Here is a 10294-nt window from a genome sequence, read left to right on the forward strand (position 1 = left end):
AATGAGTCGTGAGACGTGACCACGCACAATGAAATTTGAGGAGAATACGCGACTGTGCGTGGTCACGTCTTACGACTCACGACTTTACGACTCGCCGTGTAGACCTAGCATTAAATATAAGATGCGACTATGAATACCGACCTTAGCTCGGGAAAAAGCTTTCAATAGTTGCAAAGGAGTGAGACTCACGTGACCACGTTATTACGTGGCTGATTTAAAATAAAAATATCTGATTGGCTGGTCCAGTGGAAAAGCTTCAGGCATCGGGATCGGGGGCTGCTGTGAGTGGCTGTGAGTGCTGTGGTCATATATGTGAGACACGTGTCCATATGATAAATTCCATGAATTGTGCGTGTCATACATACGCCTCTGTGTGGAAAACAGTCTTTGTCAAATCTTTTGGAGGCTGAGGAGACTCGTGTGATGCAACGAATGAAATATGTTTGTTATGACGATTATATCGCTTCGGCCACATACGTATAATCGTTATCACGATGTAACAAAGCGAACAAACTGTTTTGACAATCACGTGCACGTCTTTTTACAAGGCCATGTCCGCGGAACCTTGTGCTCCGGTTTTTAACCAAATAAGAATGAAGAGGACGCCAATATATATATTTGCAGATATTTAAGAATATGATCTTCGTTGCATCTCGGGAAAGGTTTGCGTGGCACGTATGTTAACGACAACACGCTGCAAGACGTACGAGCCATCTTGCTCCAAAGCAACGTAAACTAATGCGTCCCAAGTGTCGTTGGATCGTGCCCAACTTATGCCGGGAGAAATTCTTCCGTATTCGTATATCGGTGCGGTCGATGCTATATAGAGATTCTTCGCGATACGAAGGTGGATGACGGTTCGGTCAATGACGCCTATGATTATTTTAATGATACTCGCATTCGTCGCGGGACAACAAGCGGTAGATGTAAGTGATGCAACTTTCTTCGTTGAAGATTTTTTTTTAAGAAAAGAAACTTTTTCGTACGAATGACGGAAATAAAAAAGAAAAAGGCCAAAAATATACGATTTTTTTTACAATTTAACTTTTACTTTATATCCAAAAATATCATGCACGTTGTGTTTTTTAAAGCGTGATGAAAGAGAGAGAGAGAGAGAGAGAGAGCTGTCATGTAGGACGCACTCATTCTTGCTATCATATTTGTTTCATTATTTAGAATTTCAATACCGAACTGGTAACGGAACAAGATGACGCTCTCCTCTTGGTCTCTACGCTTGGAGGATTGCTCGTGGGCGTTGATCAATGGTCCGGAAAAATACGATGGCAGCAAGACGATGGTAACACGTAGCTGGATTATATCAAGAACGTTGTTCGTTTATTTTATATCTGTGTACATATTATGTCATCGTGTATGTATGTTTTAGAACCTGTAGTCAAAGTGCCCATCAATCTGTCGGCAACTAAAATGTACGTTATTTATTTGTCGTATCGATCTACCGTGTCATACATATGGATATATTTACGATACGTGATCCGCGGTAGATGATAAATGTGTAAACGTATGATTATTCACAATGTGTTTTGTGTGGTATTTTTCAATAATACGAAGGGCGTGAGCGCAAAACATTCTGCCATTTCAGTTAAAATGCTTTCGATTTCCAGGCCCATGTTTCTACCAGATCCCAGAGACGGTTCGCTCTATCTCTTTGGCAGAGAAACGGAGGCATTGAAAAAGCTACCATTTACCATTCCTCAGTTAGTCGCCAGGAGCCCATGTAGAAGCAGCGACGGTATATTGTACACTGGCAGAAAAATTGACACTTGGTTCAGTATTGACCCGATGACCGGTGAAAAGGAACAGCTTTTAAGTTTTCATAAAGTGAAGGATACGTGCCCTTTAGAAATGCAGAATACCATCTTTGTCGGTCGTACGGAATATAATATTATCATGGTAGACAGCAAGCACAAGGACAGAAAGTGGAATGTAACGTTCCACGATTATTCCGCTATGCAAATGAAATCTGACGTGATGGAAGATTACGGTATGTTTTTTATTCTCGTAAGATGCGTGGACACGCCGTTCGGAGGCTGCTTAATCATTATATTTATGAAATATTAAAATACAATATATATTGTGTACATTTATTATATTACATCTCGTCGTATAGCGTAAGAGGAAACTCGATGTGATTCCAGATTTGGTACATTTCACCACAAGTTCAACAGGTCGTGTAGTGACTTTGGACAGATTAGGTAGGATTCTTTGGAAATTGGATTTGAAAAGCCCAGTGATAGCCATGTATACCGTAACCAAAAATGGGCTGCTGATGGTTCCTTTCACAAGTATTGCCGATCCGTTGTTGGAGAACGTTGCGACAAAGCCGACTGACGTTCAATGGTTGTAAGTTAGAGATCAAACACTTTAAGAAGAGAAAGATTTTTCGTTACGAAAGAGAATTTGACAGAGAGAGAGAGAGAGAGAGAGAGAGAGAGAGAGAGAGAGAGAGAGAGAGAGAGAGAGAGAGAGAGAGAGAGAGAGAGAGAGGGAGGTAGTAGACGTTGGCAACGTTCAAGTAATGTATAATAGTTTTAACGAAAAATGTTTTTTCTTCAGTCCAACTTTGTACGTTGGACAGCATCAGTATGGTCTCTACGCGTTGCCATCACTCGTTGATTTGGACACGGCAACTATATCGAGCGATATAGGACAATTGTTGCTGGAAGGGCCATTGATGGTCACGTCGCATCCTCGTACGGACGATACGACGGTACCATTGCCAGGGGATCACGTTTTCATTTCCAATATTGACGTAACCAACGACGGTTATCAAAGCATCAAGCGTACTGAAAATGCCATTATGTTAGGTAATGTGCACAAATTACAGTTTATATATATATATATATATATATATATATATATATATATATACACATTGTATACATTATACATGTACATTATTGTCGCACATTTTATATGCCCTTTGTAACTTTTGTACGTAATTTAGGCCATTACAAGGTACCCGCGGAATACAAACCGCAAAATGAGCTCCTTCAAATAACTGGACGCGCTGACCCGATAATCTTGGAGACTTCGACGTTGAATGTCACTGGGACCAAGTTATCTGTTGCCGTGCAGACGAATATGTCAAACGATGACACGCGGAGTTGGCAGAGAATTATATTAAACACTTACAGCACGAGCAAAATGTGGTTCAATCGACAGGAAAACATAGATATGAAACTGATCGTGATTCCAGTTACATTGACAATTTGCACGATTGTAATTTGGTATCTGTATAAGCAACGTAAGACCCAACTCCAACACGTGTCGCAGGTGAGACATTTTTTAAAACATTGACTTGTACCACTATGGCTTTTACCCTTCCACGCACATAGGGTTGGAAAAGAATAACGATAGGATGCAGTTATTATATTCGAGTTAAAGTCACGTGACAAAGTTTGATTGCGCGTGTTTTAAGGGTTCACGCGAGAGCAGTCGTACGACGTATTCTGGTAAATCGGGAACTTCGGTTGTTATGCCAGAAGAGCGCGGGGACGGCTTGGTTAAAGTGGGAAAAATTACGTTCGACACAAGAGAGGTTCTTGGCAAAGGATGCGAAGGAACATTTGTGTACAAGTATGTGATACATTTTTAATAAATACGGCTTACAGAGCGTGCCGCGGCATATGTGTGTGTCAGTCGAATAATACACCGACTTATATTCATCTAAAGATATTGACACCTTTAACGTTTAGTTTTCGTTATCCGAAAAGAATGTCTTTATCCGTTGGTCAACTTTCTTCTTGTTCAGAGGTGAATTTGACGGTCGTGCTGTAGCTGTGAAGCGGTTGTTGCCGGACTGCTTTACGTTCGCGGATCGGGAGGTAGCCCTCTTGAGAGAATCAGACGCACACGTGAACGTAGTCAGATACTTTTGTACCGAACAGGATCGTATGTTCAGATACATCGCCTTGGAGTTGGCGGAAGCCACTTTGCAGGATTACGTGGCAGGCAAATACGATCGGGGAAAGATATCGGTGAAAAATATGTTGCGTCAGGCCACATCTGGATTAGCGCATCTTCATTTCCTGAATATTGGTGAGGCAAAGTAACTTGGCGTGCGTGCCTGTAATCTGACGTTTACTTTTATATAATAATGGATTTCTCACGGCGTCTGCTTCCACGGAAAGAGTTACGTTATCGAAACTTGATCTTCAAATCTTTGCGTATGTCACAGTTCATAGGGACATAAAGCCTCACAATGTCTTGCTCTCTGTTCCTGGACCTCGCGGGGAGGTACGCGCCATGATATCGGATTTTGGATTGTGTAAAAAACTTCAACTCGGCCGCGTATCGTTTTCACGAAGATCCGGTATCACTGGAACTGAGGGCTGGATCGCGCCAGAGATGTTGAATGGAAAAAGGACGACGTGCGCGGTCGACATTTTCTCGCTTGGTTGCGTTTTTTATTATGTTCTTTCCGGTGGCGAGCATCCTTTCGGTGATCCGCTACGACGACAAGCTAATATTCTCGGTAAGTATAAGCGGCAATAAAAGTAAACGTTCCAACCGTTGAATCAAGAGTTTACACGCGTCACTTGGTCCGTTACGATTTATGCCGTAGGTGGCGAGAGCACGCTGACAGCGCTGGAAAAAATGTCGTCGAGTGACAGAGAATTAGCGTTGTTGCTTATCAAGGCGATGATATGCAGTAATCCTGCCGGGAGGCCGCCAGCTTTGGCAGTTTATACGTACCCAATCTTTTGGACGTCAGCAGAGATTCTGGGTTTCTTTCAGGTATAGAATAAAATTTAGTATTTTTTAACGCGCCATCTATTGCGTGCACTTTCAAGAAAAAAAAAAGAAAAAGAAAATGCAGTTCAATAGTACGTTTTCAAGTTGTGTAACTTGTAACGTTAAAAGGTTTCGCGACAATCACTTTGGATTGGTTTGCGACACATCGGAGAGACATATCAGGCGAGAAATCATATAAATCTTTCCTTCGTTTTGTCACTGTTGTAATTTAGGATATCAGTGATCGGGTGGAAAGGGATCAGTCCAACAGTCCGGCTTTAATAGCATTGGAAACTCACGGCAAGCGCGTAACAGGGGACGATTGGAGATTGTATATAGATCTCGAAGTTGCAGCAGATTTGCGCAAGTACAGAAGTTACCGAGGCGAGAGCGTAAGAGACCTACTCAGGGCTTTACGGAACAAGGTACGTGTGTGTGTGTGTGTGTGTGTGTGAAGCGCAGGTATAGATAGACAAGCAAGGCATAAATGTTGTACGTTTTATCGCACATCACGTATATTAATATTTTCCGTTTTTTCTCCCTTTTCAACTTGAAACGTCGTTGAAACTGATACATCGCATATAGGATGACTGAATCAACGTGTTAGTAAAAAAATTTCATTATTATGAACGCGCCACGGCAAAGCTGCAAAGGCAAATAAAAAATAGTCTAAAAACGTCCCGTTTTTAGCGTTACCCAGACGTACGAACGGAGAATGTAGCAGGGGATAGTGATTCTGTTTCCTTTTTTATATAAATGTTTTCTGGCCTTTGCGAGGCCACATCATTCTCGCGTAATAGGCGTGTTAAATCGGATACGTGCGTTTATTGCGACCATCATTGTATGCTTCTGAAATAATTTTTGATTAATTTTAATTTTGAAAAAGTTGCTTTACACCAGCCCGTCACACGGATATTATATTAGAATAATTAATAATATTCATGAACGCTTCCGGTTAACGTGTCAACTATTTCCAAAAAGCCGTTTTAAATTAATTTATTTAAAAAATATCACGTGGGGAATCGCGCAAAGTGTTTCGTCATATATCTGAAAACATTTTATATAGATTTATCTCATTAAACAGTTGAATAGCATTTCATATCGGAATTTTTTTTTGTTATTAAGGTTTGCATTGATTTAAAGCGACATTGTTTATCGCGATTTATGATTAACGTTGGTATTATCGATGTGCTTTTAGAAGCATCACTACAGAGAATTGAGTCCGAAGGCACAGGAGAGTCTTGGCGAGATTCCTAACGAATTCACGGAATATTGGACGTCGAGATTTCCGTGCTTATTGGGCCATGTGTGGTGCGCGATGCAGAACTTTCGACACGAATCGAGCTTAAAACAGTACTACCATACAACGTATACTTTTGCGAACGGTTACGAGGGGCAACGAGCACGTACACAGGTGGAACAAGTTAACAATGCGTTCGCGACGTCGACCAGGATGGGAAAAACGGACAGCGTCGATTGGAGCCCCAATCGAACAAGATACCGTGGCCAGAGAAGAAAACAAGAAAAGAAAAAACAGGAGGAGTCATCAACGTGGTTATTACATCCGCCAACGTGAACTGTCTTGGAATTACTACAAACTAAGCAAAGAAATGATGAAAAGTGCGGCTGTAGGCGTGTATCAACGTGTAAAAATGAAATTTCCGTTTAGTTGGAGTCTAGATTCCATAAAACCAACACAATAAATATTACAGTTTTGTTTTTAATTAAAGAAGCGAACTGAAATCATTTAAATTACAAGCCTCTTTATACACATTAGCGTATACTCGAGACGTACGCTTTATACACGTATATATTTTTGGTACGTCTTCAGTTTAGCTTATATCCTAGCACAGAAATCGATGAAATTAGGCGCTTATTCGACACGTTTTTCCACACAAAACGACCGAACGTGGCAGAAAAAAGCGTCGTTCTGCCCCGCGACGCGAGATGAACTTGATAGTGGAATTAGGTTATGATCAGGGCCTACAAACTCCCATGTATTTCGCATGACCGGGCGTTAGTGGCGCCCTCTGACATGGGACGTTCCATGGTGTAAATAATAGGTTTGTTCTTTTCAGCAGAACTTTCTGCACTAGTTCAAAAAGTGTACACTGAAGCGTTCTTTTTACCAGAAGTGACGTCAAGAGTTACTGTTCTTTTCAGTAGTACAACAGAACTTAGTTCAACAGTTCACTGAACTGCTTGCCCCAGGTCTTGAGCAAGTGCAAGCAGTGCAAAGGTGGAAAGTCTGAAATGGCCTGGTTCTTTTCAACTGAACTGCTGCACTAGTTTAGAGGTTAGTTTACTGCCGTAACTTAAAAGGGTAAATATAAAGGATAAATATATGTTTGATATGTATTTTATATTTTAAAGTTTTACTTTTTATAGCGCTATATTAGATCCGAAGGGTGTTAATAGTCAAATTAAGGAGGCTATATTGAGTCCTGGTCAAGGAGATAACGATTCCCCACCAACGCAATCAGGTATATGATTATCAGATGTATAGTGAGAGCTTTATAGAATTTTAATTTTTTAGAATATTAAAAAATGAATATTTTTTAGAATATTAAAAAATGGAAACAACGGGAAATGCATACATTAAAAGGGATGCAGCTGAAAATATTTTGGTTGATGGAAATGGAAATGTTACTTGTGAATCCAAAGGTACGTCAAAATTTATCTAAATATATAAATGAGACAAATAATAAAACGTCAAGCCTAATCTAAAATCTGCAGTAATTAATTTTGTTAAAAGTAATGTGTAAATATATAATAAGTATCCAAATCTACGTTACATTTACTTTATTTATGTTAATACAGTAATTACTGTGGATATTTTCGATTAGGCTTGATGTTTCATTATCTTATTTTGTTTTTTTGTGATTTATAATTCTACCTAATTATATGCGTTTATACGATGCATGTTTATATCCTTTTATCGTGTCTTTTATGTTACTTATTTATTTATTTATTCTTTCAGATGGTGTAATATTTTATTTAAAATATAAAGATATTGACTTTACCTGTGATACGTTGCAATGTTATGTTGATGATAAATTAATGTCTATTACATTACGTCAAAATGTGGAACAGAACGAACAAACAAATGATATAAATAGTTATGATGGAAATTGTAGTCAAGAAAATAATGGTAACGATGAAAATAATGCTAATTATGAAAATAATGCTAATAGAATAACCAAGATAGAAGAGAGACATTTTTTTGGGATGATGCAACAACTAAACTGTTTTTGGAATTATATGAGAAAAACAGTGATCTCTTAGTGAACAGAAAAATTAAAACCAAGAAAATATTATGGCAAAAATAACAGAAAGTATGCAAAAACATGGATACAACGTGACACTTGTACAAGTCGAAAATAAATATAAGTCTTTAGAGAGATCGTTCAAAAATATGATTTTAAATAATAATAAAACAGGCAGAGCTCGCATGTCATGTCCATATGAACAGTAAATATTAAATTTATTTCAAACTTAATGTAACTTTATGGATAACATGCAATGAAGTACAATGCGTTGATAATATTTACAGACAGTTAACTAAACTTCTGGGTCATAAGCACAACATTCGACCATTGGCAATATCTGGAAAGCAAGGTCTACTTTTAAGGGATGATGTCCAAATTAGCACAGCTTTGCAAGTTCCTAATCTTGAGGTTCAGACTGATAAGTACGAAATATTATTTAAAAAGATATATTAAATTCTACATATTTATAATTTATATTTATTATTACTTTAATGATAAGACATAACTGTTTTATTTATCCATTGTATACATATTACAGAGCTAATACCTGTGATATGAATAATCAAAATGGAGTTAATTTAATACAGATGTAAATGTAGAATCAACATCAAATTCAAGGAACACTACATCGGAAATAAATGCAAGCCACACTGAAATGATTGTTCAAATCAAGTAAGTGTGCTATACATCCTCTCTATTGATATAACTAATATTAATGTAATCTGTAGAACATATATGTATTGTAGACATTGTCACATAGTACGCACAGAAACAAACGGTTAGAACGACAAGAGTTACAGAAATTTTTCACAAAACGATCGAAAAACTTTTAAGCGATATTCAACATGAAAAGGAGATAAAAAATGAAATACAAACACAGTTAGTAACGGAATATAAAGCAATGAGAAATACATATGAACAATCAGTGAAAAATATAGAGGAACAACTAATCAGAGTTTACACGCGTCACTTGGTCCGTTACGATTTATGCCGTAGGTGGCGAGAGCACGCTGACAGCGCTGGAAAAAATGTCGTCGAGTGACAGAGAATTAGCGTTGTTGCTTATCAAGGCGATGATATGCAGTAATCCTGCCGGGAGGCCGCCAGCTTTGGCAGTTTATACGTACCCAATCTTTTGGACGTCAGCAGAGATTCTGGGTTTTCTTTCAGGTATAGAATAAAATTTAGTATTTTTAACGCGCCATCTATTGCGTGCACTTTTCAAGAAAAAAAAGAAAAAGAAAATGCAGTTCAATAGTACATTTTCAAGTTGTGTAACTTGTAACGTTAAAAGGTTTCGCGACAATCACTTTGGATTGGTTTGCGACACATCGGAGAGACATATCAGGCGAGAAATCATATAAATCTTTCCTTCGTTTTGTCACTGTTGTAATTTAGGATATCAGTGATCGGGTGGAAAGGGATCAGTCCAACAGTCCGGCTTTAATAGCATTGGAAACTCACGGCAAGCGCGTAACAGGGGACGATTGGAGATTGTATATAGATCTCGAAGTTGCAGCAGATTTGCGCAAGTACAGAAGTTACCGAGGCGAGAGCGTAAGAGACCTACTCAGGGCTTTACGGAACAAGGTACGTGTGTGTGTGTGTGTGTGTGTGTGTGTGTGTGTGTGTGTGTGTGTGTGTGTGTGTGAAGCGCAGGTATAGATAGACAAGCAAGGCATAAATGTTGTACGTTTTATCGCACATCACGTATATTAATATTTTCCGTTTTTTCTCCCTTTTCAACTTGAAACGTCGTTGAAACTGATACATCGCATATAGGATGACTGAATCAACGTGTTAGTAAAAAAATTTCATTATTATGAACGCGCCACGGCAAAGCTGCAAAGGCAAATAAAAAATAGTCTAAAAACGTCCCGTTTTTAGCGTTACCCAGACGTACGAACGGAGATGTAGCAGGGGATAGTGATTCTGTTTCCTTTTTTATATAAATGTTTTCTGGCCTTTGCGAGGCCACATCATTCTCGCGTAATAGGCGTGTTAAATCGGATACGTGCGTTTATTGCGACCATCATTGTATGCTTCTGAAATAATTTTTGATTAATTTTAATTTTGAAAAAGTTGCTTTACACCAGCCCGTCACACGGATATTATATTAGAATAATTAATAATATTCATGAACGCTTCCGGTTAACGTGTCAACTATTTCCAAAAAGCCGTTTTAAATTAATTTATTTAAAAAATATCACGTGGGGAATCGCGCAAGTGTTTCGTCATATATCTGAAAAACATTTTATATAGATTTATCT

General features: G+C 38.6%; 2 protein-coding genes across 3 annotated transcripts; both read left to right on the top strand.

Moving 5' to 3' along the window:
* The first annotated feature begins 326 nt into the window (after window positions 1–326).
* Window positions 327–7238, top strand: Ire1 (serine/threonine-protein kinase/endoribonuclease Ire1). Of its 2 annotated transcripts, XM_077423327.1 has the most exons (14): window positions 327–926; window positions 1177–1297; window positions 1385–1427; window positions 1623–2002; window positions 2157–2361; window positions 2575–2825; window positions 2966–3294; window positions 3440–3597; window positions 3773–4059; window positions 4199–4495; window positions 4586–4758; window positions 4989–5180; window positions 5954–7051; window positions 7144–7238. In XM_077423327.1, exons 1-13 carry the CDS (start codon window positions 852–854, stop codon window positions 6329–6331), a joined length of 2889 nt encoding a protein of 962 aa, XP_077279453.1. In that variant the 5' UTR covers window positions 327–851; the 3' UTR covers window positions 6332–7051; window positions 7144–7238. The 2 variants fall into 2 exon arrangements, with proteins under 2 accessions (XP_077279453.1, XP_077279454.1); XM_077423328.1 differs by lacking the exons at window positions 327–926; window positions 1177–1297 and having other exon boundaries at window positions 1409–1519.
* A 743-nt stretch (window positions 7239–7981) lies between these two features.
* Window positions 7982–8665, top strand: LOC143906944 (uncharacterized). Its single transcript, XM_077423329.1, has 3 exons — window positions 7982–8226; window positions 8309–8446; window positions 8563–8665. The coding sequence occupies exons 1-3, from the start codon at window positions 8072–8074 to the stop codon at window positions 8615–8617; spliced, it is 348 nt and encodes a 115-aa protein (XP_077279455.1). The 5' UTR covers window positions 7982–8071; the 3' UTR covers window positions 8618–8665.
* The last annotated feature ends 1629 nt before the right edge of the window (window positions 8666–10294 follow it).

The sequence above is a fragment of the Temnothorax americanus genome, unplaced genomic scaffold, assembly GCF_048541705.1.
Source record: "Temnothorax americanus isolate GAGA-0224 unplaced genomic scaffold, ASM4854170v1 Scaffold78, whole genome shotgun sequence".
NCBI classification, from domain to species: Eukaryota; Metazoa; Arthropoda; class Insecta; order Hymenoptera; family Formicidae; genus Temnothorax; species Temnothorax americanus.

Bases quoted from the DNA above. Each gene is read 5' to 3' on its own strand.
- Ire1 (XM_077423327.1), top strand. From the start codon at position 852: ATGACGGTTCGGTCAATGACGCCTATGATTATTTTAATGATACTCGCA. The intron at 2,362-2,574 runs GTAAGTTAGAGA...TTTTTTCTTCAG, and splicing joins CCGACTGACGTTCAATGGTT to TCCAACTTTGTACGTTGGAC. The intron at 2,826-2,965 runs GTAATGTGCACA...TACGTAATTTAG, and splicing joins TGAAAATGCCATTATGTTAG to GCCATTACAAGGTACCCGCG.
- LOC143906944 (XM_077423329.1), top strand. From the start codon at position 8,072: ATGGCAAAAATAACAGAAAGTATGCAAAAACATGGATACAACGTGACA. The intron at 8,227-8,308 runs GTAAATATTAAA...TAATATTTACAG, and splicing joins ATGTCATGTCCATATGAACA to ACAGTTAACTAAACTTCTGG. The intron at 8,447-8,562 runs GTACGAAATATT...TACATATTACAG, and splicing joins CTTGAGGTTCAGACTGATAA to AGCTAATACCTGTGATATGA.